This window comes from Pipistrellus hanaki, assembly GCF_964339955.1.
Source record: "Pipistrellus hanaki genome assembly, chromosome: 10".
Lineage (NCBI taxonomy): Eukaryota > Metazoa > Chordata > Mammalia > Chiroptera > Vespertilionidae > Pipistrellus > Pipistrellus hanaki.
The window spans coordinates 34,172,277-34,195,753 of record NC_140512.1 but is presented as its reverse complement, the minus strand read 5'-3'; the positions used below and the strand labels follow the sequence as shown (position 1 = coordinate 34,195,753).

The window sequence follows — 23,477 nt, the reverse complement described above, 5'->3', positions numbered from 1 at the left end:
TCTAAATAATGCTGTATAGCTCTATTGTACTATTTATGTCTCAGGGAAAAAAACATGAAAAATTAAACACTTAAATAAGACAGGTATCTGAGAGGAAGTTATCCAAAATTAGTCTGAATATTTTTTAAATAATTCATATAGAATTATGATTTATGCAGAAAATTTAAATTTTCATAACTTAGACGACTTTTACAGCTGAAATGCTAAACCTAGACTCATACTACATCGACTGTATGACCATGTATGTGGGTATGCATGCATGTTTATGCAACATACATAATCAATTTTTAAAATATATATATTTCTCTATTGATTTCAGAGAGGAAGGGAGAGAGAGAGACACAGAACATCAATGATGACCAAGTATCATTGATTGGCTGCCTCCTGCACATCCCATACTAGGTACTGAGCCCACAACCCAGGCATGTGCCCTTGTTGGGAATCGAACCTGGGACTCTTCAGTCCGTAGGCTGACACTCTATTCACTGAGCCAAACCGGCTAGGGCAGTGGTCGGCAAACTCTTTAGACAACAGAGCCAATTGTCAACAGTAAAACAATTGAAATTTATTTTGAGAACCAAATTTTTTAAACTTAAACTTATTCTAATACCACTTCTTCAAAATAGACTACCCAGGCCATGGTATTTTGTGGAAGAGCCACACTCAAGGGGTCAAAGAACCGTATGTGGCTTGAGAGCCGCAGTTTGCGGACCACAGGGCTAGGGCAGTGGTCAGCAAAATGTGGCATGCGAGCCTCGGTTTGCCACTCTGTTGACTAATGTCTCTCTCTCTCTCTCTCTCTCTCTCTCTCTCTCTCTCTCTCTCTCTCTCTCCCTCCCTCCCTCCCTCCCTCCCTCCCTCCCTCCCTCCCTCCCTCCCTCCATCCCTCTCTGAAATCAATTTTTTTTTATTGATTTTTCACAGAGAGGAAGAGAGAGGGATAGAGAGTTAGAAACATCGATGAGAGAGAATCATCGATCAGCTGACTCTTGCACACCCCCCACTGGGGATGTGCCCGCAACCAAGGTGCATGCCCTTTCCCGGAATTGAACCCGGGACCTTCAGTCCACAGGACGATGCTCTATCCGCTGAGCGAAACCGGTCCCGGCTGAAATCAATTTTTAAAAAGGATAAATTATTGCTTCCTTCTCTAATAAGCTATTTTCCAAATTTGCATAATTTTTTCATATAAGTTATTTCAATTAAGGTGACCAGAATAACCAAAATCAAAGGGAAAATATTCAAATTACTCATTTTAGTTCTATAAACATTTTAGAATGCCAGAATGCTCAACACGCCTTCACACACTGCCATATTTCTTCTCTTCATTCAACCCAACTTTTAGGTATTGAAACAGCAAGTGAATCATTTAGTTTTTGAATCATCTAATCAGTGAAATGATTTTTGAAATATATAGGTGAAAACTCCAAGTTCATGTTTTCAATTCTTTAGAAGACATACAATTATTTACAATTTATAATTAATACTTTTAATCTTCAAGCATCTGGAATGACTCCATCAATTGGAAGTTTTTCATACACTACAATTAGTGTCAAAAGGCACCATAATGCCAATAAATAATCATAACAAGTGATGGCATAGTTACACTTCTCTATATTTATAACTTCCTTCTTATATAAATATGCATATATTATATTTAATTAAACGCTATTTTAAAAATGAGTAAGTGTATTTATAAGTATCTAAAACAGTTATTTTACATTAAGTGCATTTATTACTAAATAATAATCACTGCTGTATTCCTGTAGTAATTTTAAATAACTAGCCGTAAGAGAAACAATTTCTAGTCAGAAAAATATTATTGTAAGAATATGAAATGAAATTGTCTTAGAGCTTTGAAAAAGCAGTCTAGGGAAGTGACTTAATGATCACACAGCTGATAATTAACAGAGCTAAACTTCCAACCCAGGTGTCTCAACTCCCAATTCAGTAATTTTTTTTTGCATGCCAAATCCAAATTAATAAATTTAATCCCAAATAGAGATAAGCAAAAAATCATGAGAAAAGAAATATCTAACTCTCACTTGAATACTTAAGCTGTAACATCATAATGCCTAAATGAATTCTTACCTTTTGAAACAAATAAGTTAGAGAATTGTACCCAATGAAGAGAAGACCTTCATATCTCAAATTAACACTGTATTCTACCATATTTGCTATCCTACACAGTATAGTGACTACCATGATCCATTACCAAAGTAAATTATAGCAAGCTTCATCATTTATCACATAACTAATATTCACACACAAATATATAAGGTAATTTATTCCAAACACAACTCTTGACAATACCAACTCCTCTAAGAAAATGCCAAGAGCTATTGGTTTCTTTCTAGTTTCAATGAAATACTCATGACAACTCATAATTGCCTATGATCACAACAGAACATATCTTACACATAGTGCTCCTGAATGAATTAGAAAATGTTAGGGCAGTGAAAAAGTGGGAGAAATTATGCAAAAAAGTAAAAGGAAAGAAAAACAAAAACGTGTTTGGCTCATCCAACAAATTTCAATTATCAAAGAGCTTGCCGCATCTTAGATATATGGAAGTATTCAAAACCAGGTGGAAATTTTATGATATACATTGGGGCTGATACTATTTTATAAACAAAATAAAGTAATGGGGTGTAAATAGAATTTTGTTTAACAATTATGTGCTTTAGAACTTAATACAGACACATTATCTAGAAGTTCCAAATGATCAACTGAAGGTTCAATTCCAAATTGTGGTTCCTTTTGCAAATTATTAAGCTATTAAAAGCAAATGGAAAGTTTGAAAATCACTCCAAATCTTGACACATTACTATTTTTTTGGTTTGTTATATTTTAAGAACTTTATTTGCCTAAAGAACAATTCAACCTGAGCTGCTTAGATCACCTGGCTCTTTAACTGTGTGTGGTACATTTACTTGAAAACAAGAGGTGATAAAAACATCCACAAAGAGAATGAAATGGTATTAGAAAATAATAAAATATTTTAGTAGCTTATTCATCAAGAACAAACAATTAAATGTTTCAATAACTTCATTTGGACTAGAAGATATGTAACAAATTTAAATTAGTTCTTTAGAACTGAGGTTATTTTAATATGCAATTGTTTTATGCATGATGATTTTCACAAGGTTAAAATGATTCATTTGACAAATGAACTAATTTTAAAGCTAGAAGACAGTACCTCCATATCTTTATCTTTAATATCATAGGATGAGTTTTACACATTCATATGTTCAGTTTTCTCTGTAGTTAAATACAATATTTACCTTTTTTATGACAAATCAACATTTACACAAACAACAATTAATAGGTAAGCCATGAGCCTGGCCAGTATGACTCACTGGTTGAGCGTCGATCTATGAACCAGGAGGAGGTCATGGTTCAATTCCCAGTCAGGGCACATGCCCAGGTTACAGGCTCAATCCCCAGTGTGGGCATACAGGAGGCAGCAGATCAATGATTCTCTATCATCATTGATGTTTCCATCTCTCCCTCTCCATCTCCCTCTCTCTGAAATCAATAAAAATATATTTTAATAAATAAATTATGATGCAGCCAGATAAAATAGAAGGAATGACTCACTATCTTAATTTATATATATATATATATATATATATGCTTATTCATATATATATATATATATATATATATGCTTATTCTTGAGCAAAATTTCAAATTCAATGTTAATTAGGACAAGTAACTCAAACCTTGAAAAACTAGATAAAGCCAAATATCTTCATATTTATACTAAGGACTAAATGCCAGTAGCTATCTAGCAGCTGTTCAAAATGCTTCTATATAAATTATATATGTGTGTGTGTATATGTATATACACATATATATAAAGTTTACATATATATTCTTAAAAATAAGTATGTTTTCCAATTATAGAACAATATATTGAAAACAATCACACATTGTATAAAACTCATGAAATAAGCAATAGAAAAATGTTAGTTACATATATAAATCAGATTGAACAAAGTACCATCTGTCTCTGTTGGCTGCTCGCATCCAACAGATGGAGTAGTGAGCACTGTAAGGGAGTGTTTTCCCTTCTTATCCATTGGCTGTAGGGTTTATTTTTATCTAATCTGATTTATATTAACAGGGTTAGGAAAATACATGAAAGAAGCAAAAGAAAATCATGACCAGTTGGGTTTACATTTTAAATTAAAACAACTGTAAACCTAAAAATATAAACTAAAATATACATTTTATATAATAGGTAGTCCTGTAAAACCCTTCTCACAGATAATGGTATATTCAAAATAAATAAAATCCTAAAGCTTTGCTATCCTTTATTCTCTTTATTCCATACTCCTGGAGATAAAGAAAAATTATGGATTTCCAAGAGGCAAAAAACACAATTGAAGCCTTTGGGTTCCAAATAAGATTCCAAAACACCCACAATGAATCTCTTCCAAGTGAGCCAAAGTGAGTTAAGTATGGACCAGTTCCACCACAAAAATTTTGCCAGGGTTTCTTCTAAGAATGAAAGACAGAGGTTATATATAATCTGTTTAGTGACTCAATAGTCACTTTGAGTCTCACAATAGACTCAATAATAACTGATATGTAAAGCCTCCAAATAAAACTTTCCTCATAGAACTATAATAATTTAATTAAAACAGTATAAAATAATAAGTAAATTAAGAAAAGGACATAAGACATAGTAACCTTTAGTCATTTCAGTAGGGATGAATCCATAAAAATTGTATGTATAATTAAGTAAAAATTAAATTTAAAAAATATATAATAAACATATTCCAGATTTTCAAATTCTTAGGACTTAAGCTCTAACCTTATTAAATAAGATGCCACTGTGAATCTTTAAAACTAATTTAGCAACAAATGTAGTAAGAGTAGACTCTACGATTTTAGATTCTCAAGTGAAGACTGCTATTTGGAACAGGCTATTGACTTATACTGTTAAGTAAGATGGAAAATAAATTAACCAAGTGTTCAAGTCTATCTCCAAAATAAGGATCTATAAGAAAGGGTATGTCTTGGAAAACAACATGGTTTCAGTCAAAACTGCTAAAAAGTTTTTTGACTTTTTATTGTATTTATTTTCCAAAAAAGGACACATATGAAACAAGAGACAAAATATATGAGACAGGAAGAAAGATCTGACAACTTCAAAGATAGCAGAAGATGATGCATGTGTGTAAAAGACTATGGAAAGATAGGTCCCAATAAGTCCTTTGGCACTTGTATAAAAGATGAAAAGTTACCACATGACACAGAATGCAAAGAAAATGAAAAGAAACCTGAAAGCTTTCAAGTTACATTAAAGTTGTTAGAAAATATGCCCAAAAGTACAAACATCAATTTTAAAGTAACTTCAAAGGGGACATGTGTAAGCTAATTCGTATTTTCTTCAAAAGTAATTTACTTGCCTAAAAGCAAGTGAAAAGCTTCCAAATAAAAAATACAGAGAAAATGTCTAAATAATGGGTACTTAATCGGAAGGAAGTATCCCAGACTGCGTTTTCAGTAATTCTCTAGTTTTACCAATGAAATATGATTAACATACAAGAAAGGGACCAATTTCCTCCTAACAATAAAGGGCTAGAAAAAAAGTCTTCCATAGTACAGTGGCTTCAAACGCATAGCCAACGTGGAAGATGGAAGAATTTATTTGTGAAATACTAAGTATCTGCTGTGAAGCAAACCTTGTGGTAGTTCATGCATACAAAGTGGTAAACAGGACAGCTCCTGTCCATGGAGTTTCAGATCTATGAGTCTAACAGATACCAAACAAATAATTACATGTATAATTACTTATAAATATCATAAACATAACTAAGGTGAAATAAAATCATACTGCTCAGATCTTTCAAAATCACAACTACAATAAAAATTGTTCTAAAATTTAAGAATCAAATTTTAATACCCTTTACATTTTTATCAAACATAAAACTCAACATTCATCTTAAAGATGGATATAGAAAATATGCCTAATAAAATACATCTCAAAGGAACACATTTCAGTGTCCTCAAGTAGGAATGAAAAAAGAATGAGTTTGGATGAGCAAGAATACAAAAGAATCAAGGATGGTAGCAAAAGCATTATTAAAATGACTATACAGAGGATCATATAAGATAGTAGAATTTTAAGTGATAGCAGGAGGTACCAGAGTAAACAGGTTGCTGGGTAACTATGAGAACAAAGATGGCTATTGGACTAGAAATGTGAAGAAGAACCCACAACATCCTGAGCTCAAAGGAATCTTGATTTCTACCAAGGTTATTTCACGTACACCTTAAAATTAAAATTTTAAAAATTATTTCATCCAATCTTCTCTTCCCAATGCAGAAAACCCTTCAAAAAATATCCCTTATAGTCATATTGTTTTAACTATTTCAAGGAACAGGCAGCATGTTCCACTATAAGATAGTTCTAATTGTTGGGCCCAGTTTTACTGTCTGAATTTATCCTAGCATTCATGTAATAAAGATGGGCTGCCTCCTGCATGCTCCCTACTGGGGATCGAGCCTAAAACCTAGGCCTGTGCCCTAACTGGGAATTTAACCAGCAACCCTTTGGTGTAGGGGAGGATACCCAGCCAAGTGAGCCACACAAACCAAGGCTAAATTATTAAGATTTAATCCCATTAACATCTTCAAATTTTTGCCATGGTAGTAATGTGAGAGGCTGATGCCATCAAAATGCCTATCATAAAAACAGTGTAAGAAAGATAGCTACAGATTCAGAATTTTTACACTAAATTTTATGCTCAAGTTTCCAATGCTTTTATAGGTGTCTGGCTTGTTATAACTTTAAAAATTTCAGCTTACTAATACCCAGGCTTTGGGCAATGATAACCTTCAACTAGTAGTATTTGTGTTTCAACTCAATCTTCTTTTTGCTTCAATTTCAGTACTATCATGTTACCCATTAAAGAATTTAACTATATCTCTCATATGGACACTGTACTTTCTAATTTACATTATATTTACAGTCAACTTCCTATCAACTTTCTATTTTCTAGAAGGTGTAGAGCATGTCTTCATTTTGGTATTCTATACATCATCTGTTGTATCATGCCTTACATTATTATAGTTCCTTAGCAGAAATATATTGAAAAAAATTAACTTGATCATGTTCCAAGAGTAGGACAAGCAGTCACAAGCAAAGATTACAGAGTCTATATAATGATCTGTATTCTCAAGCATCCAATTTTTACTACTTAACATAAAGAACTATTATTCAATTCAGAAATAAATATGACCAAAGCACCCAGACAAAAGGTAATTGCCTACAATTTTGACAATTGTGAAGAAAACATAATATAAATCTATGTTTCTATCTATTATAAACAAAAGTTCACCTTCAAGTACTGTCTTCCCTTTACTGGACTCTGAAGATTTAACCAAGAGGACAAAATACACTAACGATCAAATAATAAAGCTAAGAATTATGCTGCATGCATTAGAAGAAGAAGAATTATGCTGCATGCATCTACCCTCTAACTACTGTGAGATAAAGCTGAAAATTTGCAAAAGCAAAGTACATGAAATAACTGTAAAACTGCTGGGATCTCCAAAGATGTGAAATATAAAACAATTAAGTATTAAAACTAGAATATTATAAAATCATAAAATGAACTATGTGATACTAGACAGTGAATGCTTCACAATTCAGATAAACAGCTACCTACAAGATCAATGAGGTTACAGTTGTTTTGGCTGAATGCCAAAGAAGCAACCTGGAAAGGGGGAAGGAAAAATACACCACTTGAAACTAGTGGAATGGAAGTACTAGAATGAAAATTCATAGTTGAAAGATGAGAACCACATAACATTTTAATAATTTCAAGAAAAAGTTTTTCTTTTTTTTTGTCTCTTTTTTTTTTAAATATATTTTTTATTGATTATTTTACAGAGAGGAAGGGAGAGAGATAGAGAGCTAGAAACGTCGATGAGAGAGAAACATCGATCAGCTGCCTCTTGCACATACCCCACCGGGAATGTGCCCACAACCAAGGTACATGTCCTTGACCGGAATCGAACCCGCAGACCGACGTTCTACTACTGAGCCAAACTGGTTTCGGTGAAAAAGTTTTTCTTAATCGAAGTAATATATGAAGTATGGCAGTGATTTTCAACTTTTTCCATCTCATGGTACACATAAACTAGTTACCAAAATTCTGTGGCACACCGAAAAATATACTTTTTGCCAATCTGACAAAAGAAATAAATATAATTGTGACTCATTCACACTGCATGGCTATTGTTGTATTGGCTGTTTTTATTTTTTTATTTTACAATCTAAAGGAAAAGAGGTCAGTGTCCCTGACTAAATAGTTAGGTACTGTATGTTTTAAAAATTCTTGTGGCACACTGGTTGATAATTGTTGAAGTATGGTGATTTTATATTTGAAGGTGGGCTAGGTATATAAATTAATTCACTGTCCTATAAAAGCTCTCATGCGGGAGTAGAAAAGCAATTCTTCCAGTACAAAAGAAGTTGAATCGTATTATGATAAATGAGATTCTAGTCCCAAAGACTAAACATTTTCGTTTCTATAATAAATGAAAAACGTTTTAAAAAATCATCCCCAATTGTTATCAATGGCTATCAATGCAGAAGTTAAAACTACTAAAGAAAACTACTACTTTTCTCCAGGATGTATAATTAGACATATGAAATTTATTATTTTATAAAGTGATATTACTATATCAACTGATGTAGATTCAAAGTATCAGCTCAACCGCTAAAAATAAATTATACCAAAGCCAATTTTTTTAAATAAACACTGGCAACCGAAAGTATAAGTTAAAGGAATTGTAAAGGCATTGCTTAATGCAGTCAAAATAAAAGGGACTCTCTCTGCCAAAGTCTCTAATGAGAAAAATCCTAAACTCATTTATGTAGCTTCTATAAATAAAGAGGAAGAGAGAAAGAAAGTCACTGGGGTAACAGAAGCTGACGTACCATCTATCACAAGAACCTTTATTTTTAAAGATTTTTTTACCTCATTCACGTTACTCCCTTTTAATTAACTTTTTTAAGAAGAAAAATGAGGGAGAGAAATCCTGTGATTCAGTCATAAATGAATGGCAAACATTGTGAAGGCTCAGCTGGAACCCTCTCTCCATTTTAAATACAGCTGGGCCTGTAAAAAGCCCAGGTTCACTTCCTTTGGCTTACACTCAGGTAACATCCTCTTGCTATTTCATCACTCTTCAATTCACTGTCTGCATTCATGCTGTCAGTGATTCATTTAACCACTTTATCAAGAACTCACTGCTTGCCTTGCACAATGCTCAGAGCTAGGACAATATGGATGAAAAAGACAATATTGCAGTCCTCAAAGAGGAAAGAGAAGGGGCGGAGGAAAGGAGTCTGGAAATGTCACTGATGAGGGTACTTACCCATGTGATGACAAGTAAGCACTACATTAGCGACTGCTGAAAACAGAAGTTGGGTACTAGGCCAGATTGCCTGTGGTCAGTCTGACACACATCTCCACCACGACCACAGCCATCTTACTTACTCTGAGCCTGGAAATCCCATTTCCCGGGACTCCCTTTCTTGTGTAGTCCCATGTTAGTAACCTCAGATTTGAAACAGATAAAGAAAGTGAAGGTCACTTTTCTCAGTAGGTCATGGGGCTCTCTGATGGTTGGCTTTCTCAGATGCTGCAGCCTGTGGACCTTTCCATTAACTTCCACATCACAGTCCTGGCCAGCTTTGCAGACTTCCCCACAGATTCATTTTCCATCAGCTCGCCAGGGCTCTTCAGGCTGAGATCTTCACTGTCAAGTTCTCTGACCTAATGCCAGCTCCCACCACTCGCTCAATGCTTCAGGATAAATATTTCATCAATGATTTCTCTGATGTTCAGCAGAGTTCCCCCAACTATAGTGATAGCTTTCTTAACATCCACATTAGCCCCTAATTCTCCACATGACTTTTCATTTTCCTGACCAAACCCTTAGTCACTACGCTGCTGGAAGTGTGAGGAGCCTCTGATTCTGGCCCAGGAGAAGAGCTAGTCATTTTATCTAGAAAGGCAGCACAATAAGTAGTTAAAACTAAGTTTGCTTATGACTAAGAAGCTGCATGTTTTTAGACATTTATTTAAAGTCTCAGTTTCTCAGCAATAAGGAATTGATATTAGTAACTACTTCATGGGGTACTTATGACCAATGGATTAATACTAAATAAAATATGCTTTTCATTCTTATCCATCTTTAGACTCAGTCCTCCTATTTATATCCATTAATAAAAATAGAGAATAATTGGTACTGAAATACTGGAAATGGGGTACTTTTGAGCCAATCTAAGTAGATGATACAGAGTCATGTCTCCAGAGCAGGAAACAATATGTGAAAAAGTTTCTGAAACCAGATCATTCCTCTTTTACTTATTAATATTTGAATATTTCTGTTTCTTTAATTATTCCTGCTCTACTTTTCCATATGGTTCATTGATTATTTCTTTCTTATTTTTTTGATAAATATACCAACAAAAATATCAGATCATTAAAGTTCAAAATACTAATATGTACCCTTGCATTAAAGGTAGATTTGAAACATGTGAATTTGGATTGGGAGAGGGGAATGCTCATAGGAAATTCAAATGAGATTTAATTTTGTTTTAAAATTTTTAAAACTAAAAAGTACTTTTATAGTAAAAACTTTAAAAATAATTCTAACATTTGGAATAATAAACTGCCAAAAATTGGCAATTAATTATTATTGCCAAATAATTAAATATAATATTAAAATATAATCAGAGATTAAAATAACCACCAAGATGGTGGCATAAGGTGTACACCTGTACATGCTGCCTCTCAAAACCACATCAAAACTACAACTAAAAGACAAAATGACTATCACCAAGAACCATGGGAAAGCTGGCTGAGTGGAAGTTCTACAACTAGAAGGAAAGAAAAAAGCACATTGAGACTGTGTAGGGCATGCAGAGCCCCAGAAAAGCAGAGGTATGGATGCGCGCAGAGAGGGCTGGCAACTGAGGATGTGGCTGACTTTTTCAAGTGGGAGGGAGACACAAGCTCCAAACTGCTCTGAACTCGTTTCTGGCGAGACTCTGGGTACCCAGACTCCTATGGGGAGAAACTGGACTGTCTGGCATTGGGTCAGAAAATGAGGATGGTTTTCTCACAGAGATGCACACAGGAATCATTGTTTACTGCGCTGGGGCGTGGGACCTGGGGACATGGAAATGCAGAGAAGTGGAGAAGGCTGAGTGGCAGCCATCACTGATTGCCACACCCTAGTGATTCCCTAAAACCCTGCACAGCCCAATTTACAAACCTACCAGAGCTGTGTGCAGCATCTTTTGCATATGAATGGCCTTCCCTTTCGCAGTTTAACCTAACAAATTTGCAGCTGAGTCAGACAACTCCAAAACTTCCAAACCCCAAACAAAGAGGAAAATTTTGCAGATTTCACTATAGTTCCTGCTTAGTGGCCTCAGAGAGTAACTGACTTGCATCTCCTTGAAGATCCAGGAGCCAGTGTACCTAGTGGTCAGTGTGAGATGACACCAGATTTCAACTCTTAACATCCATAAGCGGCACACTCAAGAGGCAGACTCAGTGAGCACCACAGCCCCACTGAAGCAAGTCCTGCCCCATTAGGGTGTACCCAGCACAGCTGTTCTTCCATGATAGACACAACTGATCCTCACAGCCAAATGGCTTGGAGGTCAATTCCAGCGTACCAATGACAATCAAGGCTTAACTATAACAAGACTGTGCACAAAGGGGTGCACCAAGAGTATCCACCTCAGGTGATTGGGGAGGCTGAGCCACTGGGCCCTATAGGTCACCTACAACACAAAGCCACTCCTTCAACACAGGGAAGCAGCCAAAATGCAGAGACAAATATACCAATTGAAAGAAATGGAGAAAAGCAACTACTGGTTATAAGATTACTCGAGAATCTTCTAGAAACTGCCAAGAAACTTAGTGAGACCTCCGAGGAACTTAATGAGACCTTCAAGGATCTTAATGAGAATGAAAAAAAAAAAAAAAAAAAATGGAAAAGGACCAGTCAGAAATTAAGCATACACTGTCTGAAATAAAGAATAATATATAGAAATCCAACAGTAGACTAGAGGACCTCAAGAATCAAACCCAAGATTTAAAATATAAGGAAGCAAAAAACACCCAACTAGAAAAACAAAAAGAAAAAAGAATCCAAAAAATATGAAGATAATGTAAGGAGCCTCTGGGACAACTTCAAGCATACCAACATCTGAATTATGGGGATGCCAGAAGAAGAGAGAGAGCAAGATATTGAAAACCTATTTGAAGAAATAATGACAGAAAAATCCCCCTACCTGGTGAAAAGACAAGTCCAGGAAGTGCAGAGAACCCCAAACAAAAGGAATCCAAAGAGGACCACACCAAGACACATCATAATTAAAATGCCAAGGGCAAAAGACAAAGAGAGAATATTAAAAGCAGCAAGAGAAAAACAGTTAGTTACCTACAAGGGAGTACCCATACAACTGTCAGCTGATTTCTCAACAGAAACTATGCAGGCCAGAAGGGAGTGGCAAGAAATATTCAAAGTGATGAATAGCAAGAACCTACAACCAAGATTATTCTACCCAGCAAAGCTATTATTCAGAACTGAAGGTCAGATAAAGAGCTTCACAGACAAGAAAAAGCTAAAGGAGTTCATCACCGCCAAACCAGTATTATGTGAAAGGCTGAAAGGTATTCTTTAAGAAGAGAAAGAAGAAGAAAAAGGTAAAGATAAAAATTATTATCAACAAATACATATCTATCAGTAAGTGAATTTAAAAATCAAGTGAATAGAGAATCCAAGATGGCTGCTCGGGTAGGCAACTAGCCGCAGCCGCACACAACAATTTTAATAAAATACAACTAAAATATAAAATGGACATTACCCAGAACTTCAGGGAAGTCGACTGACTGGAAATCCTACAACAAGAAGCAAGGAGAAAACCAGAAGGAAGCACGGAGGAGCTGTAAAAGCCCAAGGTACGGAGACACGCGGCGCGCGAGAAGAGGACGGAGCCGGAGAGGAGGGAGGCCAAGTGCCTGGCGGGCGTTCCCTAGCGGAAAGGAGATAAAACTCCGACTGTGCTGGGCCCCTGACTGCTCTGAACCCCCGTTCTGGGCCAGACCCCGGGGACTCAGGCTCAGCCATAGGGAGTTGAGCTGTAAGTTGGAACCCCGGGGTAGCGGAGAAAGGAGGTCCCGGAGGCGCGCACACTGCCCCCAGAGAAGGGACGGTCGGCTGTGCCGCGGGATTGCCCTGACGGGAAGGAGACTGGGGCTCCAGACTGCTGTGAACGCCACCTCCAACTCCACTTCCAACTGAACTGAACCCCAATACCGGGCTCATTGTGGGAGAGCATAGACTGTTTGGCAGCAGGCGAAAATCGAGGGCACCTTTCTCTCAGAGGCGCCGGCAGCGAGCACTGAAGGACCCGCATAGGGCGGGGCTGACGGAAGCCAAAGCTGCAGGCTCCACCCTGAAATCCCGTCCCATCTGTAACTGCGAAATGCGACAACAAAATAGATCACAAACGAAAGAAATGGAGGACAAAAAGCGTCTGGATATAGAGTTCAAATCTACGCTTATAAGGTTTTTCAAGAATTTCCTAGAAAAGATGGATAAGGCCTATGAGGATATGAAAAGAGACCATCAAGAAATGATAAGGGAACAACAAGAAATAAAGAATACATTGTCTGAAATAAAAAATATTCTACAGAGTCCTAAAAACAGAAGGGAAGATCGCAAGAATCAAGTCAAAGATTTGGAACATAAAGAGCCAGAAGACACTCCTCCACAGAAGCTAGAAGGCAAGAGAATCCAGAAAATTGAAGATAATGTAAGAAACCTCTGGGACAACTTCAAGCGAACCAACATCAGAATTATGGGGGTTCCAGAAGATGAGAGAGAGCAAGATATCGAAAACATACTGAAAGAAATAGTGACAGAAAACTTCCCCCACCTGGTGACAGAATTTGACTTACAAGTCCAGGAAGTGCACAGAACTCCAAACAAAAGGAATCCAAAGAGGACCACACCGAGACACATCATTATTAAAATTCCAAGAGCAAAAGATAAAGAGAGAATATTAAAAGAAGCAAGAGCAAAGAAGGTAGTAACTTATAAAGGAGCACCTATACGATTGTCAGCTGACTTCTCAACAGAAACCATGCAGGCCAGAAGGGAATGGCAAGAAATATACAAGGTGATGAATAGCAAGAACCTACAGCCAAAAATAAGCTACCCGGCGAAGCTATCACTCAGAATCGAAGGCCAGATAAAGAGCTTCACTAATAAAAAAAAAGCTAAAGGAGTTCATCACCACCAAACCAGAATTATATGAATTGCTGAAGGGGGTTCTTTCAGAAGAGAAAGTAAACAAAGATAAAAATTATGAACAACAAATACGTAATTATCAACAAGTGAATCTAAAAACCAAGGAAATTAAAAAAATCTGATGAACAATATTAACTGTTGAATATAATAGAATCAGAGGTATGGAAGGGGAGTGAACTGACGATTCTTGGGGAAAAGGGGAGAGGGGGGCGTGGGAAGAGACTGAACATAAACTGTGCACCTATGGATGAGGACAATGGGGAGAGGGGAAAGGGCAGAGGGTGGGGTGGGAACCTGGTGGAGGAGAGCAATGGTGGGGGGGGGGGGGAAGGAACATTTGTAATAATATGAAAAATAAAAACTTATTTAAAAAAAAAAAATAAATAAATAAAAATAAATAAAAATCAAGTGAATAAAAAAATCTGATGAACAGAATAAACTGGTGAATATAATAGAATCAGGGGCCTGGAAAGGGAGTGGACTGACAATTCTTGGGGAGAAAGGGACATGAAGGGTGCTGGAAGAGTTTGGACAAAAATCTTACACCTTTGGATGAGGACAGTGGCAGGGGGTAAGAGCATGGGGGAGGAGGGAGAGGAATCAGGTAGAGGGGAGCTAAGAGAGGAAAAAAGAGGAACATCTGTAATAATCTGAACAATAAAGATTTATTAAAAAAATAAAAATAAAATATGATCAAATATTATCTCCATGTTTGTATAAAAAGAGTATTTTCTGCCCTGGCTGATGTTGCTCAGTGGTTGGAGTACAGATCCAGGCACTGAGGGGTCAAGGCACACATCTGGGTTGCAGGTTCAATCCCAGATTCTGGTCAGGGCATGTGCAGGAATCAACCAACCGATATGTCTTTTTTGCATCAATGTTTTTTATTTCTCTCTCTCCCCTTCACTACCTCCTTACAAAGCTCTCAAAAAATCTAAGGAAAAAATATCCTCAGATGAGGATTAACCAAAAAAAAGAAAGATATTTTCTGAAAGTATAGTGTTTTCATTTTTACCCTTAGAAATAGGTCTTTTGACCCATTATTTTTAAACATCTAATCTTTAGTGCTATAATTTTTTTTCAAGTAACTTTTTCTGGCTAATCTTTTTATCACCTTCAAGTAGAAAAAAATCTTAGAGAAAAATGTAATTCTGGGACTTCTCACTTTGAAGAGCACCTACATCTTAGGAAATTGGATGTCTCAAAATACACTGTATTCATTCTGGTTTCTATAAATCCTTACTAAGGAAACCAGAGTAAAATGAAATGAAAATTGACTTTCCTCTGTATCCGAATAATAAAAATATAGTAAGGCTTACTGAAGTTGCCCATTGTACTCTCTGGCCATGATAAATGGAAACTGCCTGTCAGCAGGCAAAAGTGGATGCCATTCTTTTGGTAGCAGCCTTGTTTGACACAAAGGAGGCATTGGAGCACAAAGACTGACTCTTTGGGCTCATCTCTCTTAACAATGATCAAAGCACATGATCAAATCAAAAAGATATTCATTGCTTAATCAAAAGGCTGAAATTCAATAAGCTAAATGTTTTAGATAAATTGGAGTGACTACTTAGGAAAGAAAAAAAATAGGACAGAAAACCATGAACTTTTTCAATTTCACTCAATACAATAGTGCTCACACTCTCCCCCTCCCGTATACCTTCCACCACCACCACCACCACCACACCCCCCCCCCTCCCCCCCACCCGCCGCCAAGCAGGTTTCATAGTATTCACAATTTCAAGAAAGCAAAGAAAACCAACATAGAACAACAGGGAAAAAAAAAAAAAAAAAAAAAAATATATATATATATATATATATATATATATATATATATACACACACACACACACACACACATACTTGTGGCTCATTCATATGCATGCTGTCAGTGTACTTACTGATTTGCTGCTTCTAAATGTTTTCTTTTGTTTGATTTTTTTTTAATGTCAGTTTCCTCAAGGTAGAATACCTTCATGCATTTTATTAACTTCAACACTATTGCACTAAGATTGACAGGAGTGATGCTGATGCTCTTGAGCAAGCTTGAAAAGGAAAACTCCTCATATGCAATTAAGAGTACAAAGAAAAAGAGTGTTGAATCTATATTTAATGTGAATGAACTCAGATATACGAGACAATAAGTTTGATATGTGCCTGAATTCCTATGACACTATACTGTGGAAATACACATGAACATTCTGCTGTCAGATTATAACACCACATTCCCAACTATGCTACATAATAACCAAATATTTTACAACTCTATTTGTACCTCACCTCAATGTTCTACAGACCTCAGTAAAGACATGCGTTCTTAATCGGGCTATCTGGATTCTATTCCTATTTGCTTACTCTCTATAAGATTACAGGCTTTCTATCCTTAGTATGATTTTGAGTAAAATAGAGGTTGTAATAGTTAAATATGAACTTATTTTTTAAAAGGGACTAGAACAAGGAACCAAGATGATGACATAGATAAATGCTTATACTGTCCGCCTCCCATAATTACATCAAAATTACAATTAAAATAGAAAACAACCATCGTTCAGAACTACCTACACACTGGCTGAATGGAAGCCCTACAACCAGAGAAGTAGAAGAAAGCACATTGAGACTGGCAGGAGGCAGGGAGGTGCAGAATGCACTGGTCCATCACCCAAATGTGTTTTTTTTTTTTTTAATCTGGAAGGAGATCGTCCCTGTGGAGGCTGCCTATGAGGAACAAGGGGTCCCAGACCCACACCACACCCCCAACTCAGAGCTGGGAAGAGAAGTCCCCATAACTTCTGGCCTTAAAAACCAGCTCAGTGTTTTGGCTCAGTGACACAGAGGCTGCTGGAATCCCAGGTGTCCCTCTTAAAGGGCCAGTGCACGAATTTACACGGACCAGCTTTTTCCAAGCTCCAGCTCAGGGGACCCAGACATACTGGGGGTAACTGGATTGTCTTGCACCAGGGCAGGAACTCAGGGACAGCTTTCTCCCAGACAGAGGTGCTTGGAAGGGTCATTGTTCCTGAGCTAGAAACTCCCCTCTCCCAGGGTTGACTGGCAGCCATAACACTCTGGAACATACTATTTATTCACAACTGGAGATTCCCTGAGACCCCACTCCATCCAATTTGCAGCCCACCAAGGTATTTGTGGCAGTTTTTCCATATAATGGCCTGTCCTGGCTCAGGCTTCAGACTCTGCTGAAATCTCTCAAACAGCTGGTGACAGCATGTCCCAAACCTATCAATAAAAGACCCAAGACCCTGCACTAGCACCAGCCTGTCTTGCCTCAGACTGGGCCTGGCCTCCTGCACAGCAACTTTCCCACTGTAGTCGCAGCTGGTTATCAGGTCAACTCCTCCCCAAGAAGACAATAGCAATCCAGGCTCAACTACAAGATTATGAGCACAGCCCACAGGTCACCTACTGCACAAGGCCACTCTACCAATTCCAGGAAACATAGTGTTCTCCCTAACCATAGAAACAAACGCAGGGAAGCAGCCGAATTATATAAATATGTATACTTATAACACATATTATATATAAATAGATGTGCATTAGCATTGATGGAAATACAAAATAAAGTGATGATATGCTATTTTATATATATAACATTGAAGAGCACTAACGCAGTGGACAAACCAAGTTTGAGAGCAACAGTAACATTATATATGGCTGGTATGAGTGTAAACTGGTTTGGGAAACGTTGGAATTATCTTGCAAAACTGAAGGGGCAAATATCCTTTAGTTAAACAAAGCCACATCCCAGGATATACTCTAACTCCTTGTGACCATGCTGCAGGAGACATTTACAAAAATACTTAAATACTTTTTGCTGTTTATAAAAGAAAAAAAAATACAAACAGCAAAATTATTTATTTTATCTTTTCTTCTGTAGATTGCCAAATCTACAGAAGATAAAATAAATAATTACCTATTCTTTCAAAAAAAAAAAAATCACACATTAGTTGGTAGTTGGTATGTTCATTATATTAATAATAGGTGTTAATTATTATGCTTTAGGTAGGATATATAAACTATAAATTCTCAGGTATGTATGGTATATTTCATAATGTAAAACAATATGGTCCTAAGAATGACCAATAGCAATATACATATTTCTTTTTTTGCCTCCTACATATATATTCATCCTTTGTCTTTTTCACCTTTTCAGTTTTGGCCTCAGAATTTGTGATGATTACAATAATTAGGGAATAAATTACCGTGTTTCTTATTGGAATCTTCTTGGGTTCTGGAGTCATATCCTGTGGAACAAATTTCACTGGTTCTTTAATCTGCCTCCTTGATCGTTTAGTCCCATCTGGTAAAGTTTCCATGGCCATCTCTGCTTCCATGTCACTGCTCCCAGCCTGGTCACATTCTGAGCACTGCCTATATAAAGGAAAAATATAAGTTCATACATTTATTTTTACCTCCTAGTGTTAGCATTGGTTTCTATAAATATAAAATTCAGAATACATAAAAACATACATTGTGAAGAATATATAAAATATACATTAGTATCTGTGACTACAGGATATACAGTGGCTATACATACAGAAAGGTATATACCTACCAATAAGAATGGCAACAGTATATATATAATTTTTAAAGGTAATTCCATGTACCCCTATAAGTGTACATATGTAATAATGCTGCATGTTTAAGTGAAGTAAATAACATAAGAAAATTCAACATTAATAAAAAATATTTCCCTTTGGAAATCATTACTGTCTTAAGTGACATGTACTGTGATACCTGAAAATCAGTCTTTTATTAATCCTGTCTCTACTTCCATTATAGCAATCATATCCTTTATTCTTAATGATAAGCCATGATAGTACACCAACTAAAAAACTGTAAATATCATTTCTAAAAAGTGTTGAAAAGATGAATGGGTCTTTTTTTTTTTTACCATTTATGGAAGAGGAAATATAAACTTACTCATGAAAATAATTTAATGAATCATTTTTTAAAAACATGGGGATGGGGAGAAGATGGCAGAGTAGCATGCAACAGGAATCTGTTTCTCTAACTGGAATATAACTGCACTAGCCAAATCTATCTGATGTAACTACTTTGGAACTCTGGAGTCTATAGAAGACTTGCAACTTTCAGGGAAAGGCTTGTGCAGGCAAACCACTGTTAACTTCAGTCAACTTCAGCTCTTACCAAACAGCAGCTAGCCCAATGCCCATCCCAAGTCACATGACAGGCAGTTGTGCACATATTCCTGCACTAGCTTGCACACAGTAGTTAAAATCCAAGGTGGGCAAAATAAACCCTGACTTCAAATACTGGGTTCTGTGCTCTGTACTTTTGATCATAGGAGCATGGACAAAAAGGTGGGTGACCTCCCTCTATTATTACAAGATACTCCCCCTCAGTCTGATGTGACTTTCGGAACTTAAAAGATTGGCATCTTTTATCCCTCCACCTTCATTTAGGATACTTATTAATACTGCTGGCATTCCGATAAGATATAGCAGTATCTTCTTAAATTCTGGTTTCAAAAGCACATAAATATCAAAAGAAATATAGTCCACTATATTCAAGAAGAGCAGACAAGTATGAGTGTCTCATGACAAACTGACAAAAGATCATTATGAAAATCAATCCTGTATAGTGGTGAGAAAAAATGTAAGATTCCTAATACAATGAACAGGGGTAGCTTCATGAGATACAACAGTGAGATAAAAAAAAAAACATGTTTAATATGTTTGAGAAACACACACGACTTTTTGTATAGACTACCATTTAAAAATTTGGGGTTCATTTAGTTCATTCTAAAACTAGAAAGGTAATTTGTATTAAAAAAAAATATCATGTCCATTCCAAAATTTTTTTGTCCCATATTCTTCCTATATAGAATCAACCTGTTTAAATCTGAACATCTGTCTCTCCCTTGGACTAAAATTAAGAAAAGAATAGAACTCAACATAGGTATCATAAACTTTTATCATATATCTGTAATGATTCAATATGCCCAGGTTAAAGAAAAAAAAATAATTAAGAAACTTGTCAAATGTTTCTATATTTGCAAAGAATAGTTTTGTATATAACTAGCACAAATGACAACTACCAGATGTAAAGCCTTCAGTAACACTAATTTAGAAATAAAATAGTAAATTACAAATAAAAGCATGAATATGGAGGCAAACTTTTGATAAATTAATTGCATTGCAAAACAAATAAAGCATTTGAGAAATTCTTATAATAAAGTAAAAGAGAATTATAAACACACTAGATAGAATTCAGGCTTTAAGAATCCACTAAAATACCAAAACAGCCTCCATTAACTTAAAATTTATTTCTAAAAAAAAAAACAATCTATTACTGTGTTATTCATATAATACTATTACAAACATGTATATCAGAAGCATTTTTATCTAAAAAACAGAAAACAGTAACAATGTGAGGTTATGACTATATTAATTAACTTGGTTGTGATGATTATTTTACATTCAAATCATTGAGTTGTACACCTTAAATTATATATTCCATTTTTGTCGATATACCTCAATAGAATTGAATAAAATACTTATGAAAGTATCAACTTTAAAATGTGCCACACACTTTATTATGAAGCAATATAACACGTCATCTTACACTGTTGAAATGAAGCCAACCCAATTCCAACATCTCAATCCTCTCCGTTGTACTCACCAATAACTGTTTTTGGTCTTTCTTGGCATCCTTGTAAGAGGAGGGTCCAGACATCCAAGATGGTAATGGAGTTTACAGGTATCACATAGCAAAAGAAGATGCTGATCATGGTTCTTCTTACAAATTCCACAACTTTGAATAAGGCAGCAAATGAAGTATTAGAATAATAATTATCATAGTAGAACGGTTAATTGATAGTAATTTTTTAAAATTTCAAAATTTTGTACTGATTTTTTTTTGTATTTTTGTTGAAGTCAAATATTTTTTCAAAATAAAATTTTTTGTAATGTCAATAAGTAATTATTAACTCTAAATACTTTTGAGGATATAGAAAAATAACATGAATCTAGTATAAATTTAAATAGTGCTAGAGACAAACCTTTTGGAGAAGGAAATATAGGTAATATTTATTCTCAACATCTTTATCTTAATTTTATCACTTAAAACCCATTTAACATTAGCTATATTTTCCTGTAAAAATATACATTATTAAATAAAAATTTAAATTTTCTACCTCTCTAAAACTACAAAAAAAGTAACGTTACAAACAAAATTCAGTTTCTTTCCTACTATTAATTATAAATCTTTCAAAGAGCCTCCAACATGTAAATAAGGTTTATATATACATATCTCTTTTCAAAATCAGACTTTGCATCTTAAAAATATACTATATACATTTACTGCAGAGAATGGGGAGTTTTACTATTGGTGTTACTGTTATTTTGGATTTTTGATAGTTTTTAAGGAATCTAACTTTTCTTGTGCAAAAAGGCAACTACTGAGAGCACATGCACCATGTCCTGAAAATCTAGAGTATATTTATTAATACTGGGAATGTAAAGACTAAGGGAAGAGAATCTAAAAGAGCTATCCATGTGCAGAAACAGCAATGATTCTTGAATTTTTAAAATGATCCTAGGAAAAAAAAAGTCATACACACACAACAACAACAACCAACACCACCACTACCACCACCACCACCACCAGTATTTGGTCTCAAAATTATTCTGAGTGGAAAAAAAAGAAAAAAGAAAAAAAAATCACCTACAATATAGTCAAAAGTAAAAATTAACTGTAGAGATAAAACTTAGAAGAATACTTCTAAATGAACTAGTTTTGTTTGGAAAAAAGTTGAATTGAGAACGTGTTAGTCTTCACACAGTACACTAAGACACTAATGGGGCTTTTTCCACATTTCAAGGAAGTTATTTGCTATTACCTATGGAGGGAGCCTTCAAACAGGAATGGAAAATAATTATAAAGATTGATACTGTGACTGTAGCTACTACTTCTATAAAAGGAAAAGACTGTAGTCATGTTATGTATTACATAAGCATATATGCAGGTTACATGAATATTTACATTTGTATACACAATGTATATATACACACAAATGAATCTAACATCTTCTAAACTTTTCTCATTTAATCAGTTACAAAAAAAAAAATCCCAGCCTGTGTTGCTCAGTGGTTGAGCATTAATCAACCTGTGAACCAGGAGGTCACAGTTACATTCCTGATCAGGGTACATGCCTGGGTTGTGGGCTCCATTCCCAGTAGAGAGTGTGCAGTGGCCAGCCAATCAATGATTCTCTCTCAACCTTGATGTTTCTAACTCTCTCCCTCTCCCTTCCTTTCCGAAATCAATAAAAATACTTTATTAAAAAATATCCTTTGAGCTCTGGCCAGTGTAGCTCAGTGGATAAGAGTATAGAGCCCCAAAGGGTTGAGGGTAAATATTTTCAGTCAAGAGCATATACCTGGGTTGCAGGTTCAATCCCAGACACCGGTCAAGGCATGTGCAGGAGGCAACCAATCCATGTGTCTCTCTCATATCAATGTTTCTCTCTCTTTCTCTCTTCCCCTCCCTCCACTGCTCTGAAAAAGTATCCTTGATTGAGGATTAACAATAAAAAAGATCATTTGAGGTGGGGAACACAAACACAGTGTACAGATGACATGTTGTGGAATTGTGCACCTAGGTAATTTTCTTAACCAGTGTCACCCCAATAAAAAGGGGGAAATGAAAGGAAGGAAGGGAAGGAGAGAAAGAGGGAGTAAGGAAGGAAGGGGAAAATACTGTAACCTATTAAGGTATGGTAAGAAGTCTTGACTATGTAAAATTACTATAATGGTGACAATGTAAAATATTAAGCCAAAAAAAAAAAAAGAACAAAAATACATCTGGAAACAAAATTATCAGAATTATTAAAGCTTAGCATAGAGAGAAAAAAATGTAGACAGGTTCAATTTAAAACCTATCTTCATTACCTACCACTGTACAAAGGCAATAATTCAAGATATATATATATATATCGATATAGATATAGATATAGATATGCACACATATATATGATAACCATCAGAACCTAAAAACACATGCAGAACTCTAAAACTTATTCAAGTAAAATAAAAATGCCTATTTATCTAATGTACTGTGTAATTATTTATAAA

The 23,477-nt window shown here is 35.5% G+C and overlaps 1 protein-coding gene across 6 annotated transcripts in view; it reads right to left on the bottom strand.

Annotated features, from left to right (window-relative positions):
- PHF14 (PHD finger protein 14) overlaps window positions 1-23,477 on the bottom strand; it is a 145,793-nt gene that overhangs the window by 82,751 nt on the left and 39,565 nt on the right. For all 6 annotated transcript variants that reach the window (XM_084897097.1, XM_084897098.1, XM_084897095.1 and 3 more), the window contains 2 exons: window positions 21,025-21,156; window positions 18,582-18,750 (listed from right to left, as the gene is read on the bottom strand). In XM_084897097.1, the coding sequence (XP_084753223.1) occupies window positions 18,582-18,750; window positions 21,025-21,156 (301 nt within the window). The remainder of the gene's footprint in view (window positions 1-18,581; window positions 18,751-21,024; window positions 21,157-23,477) is intronic.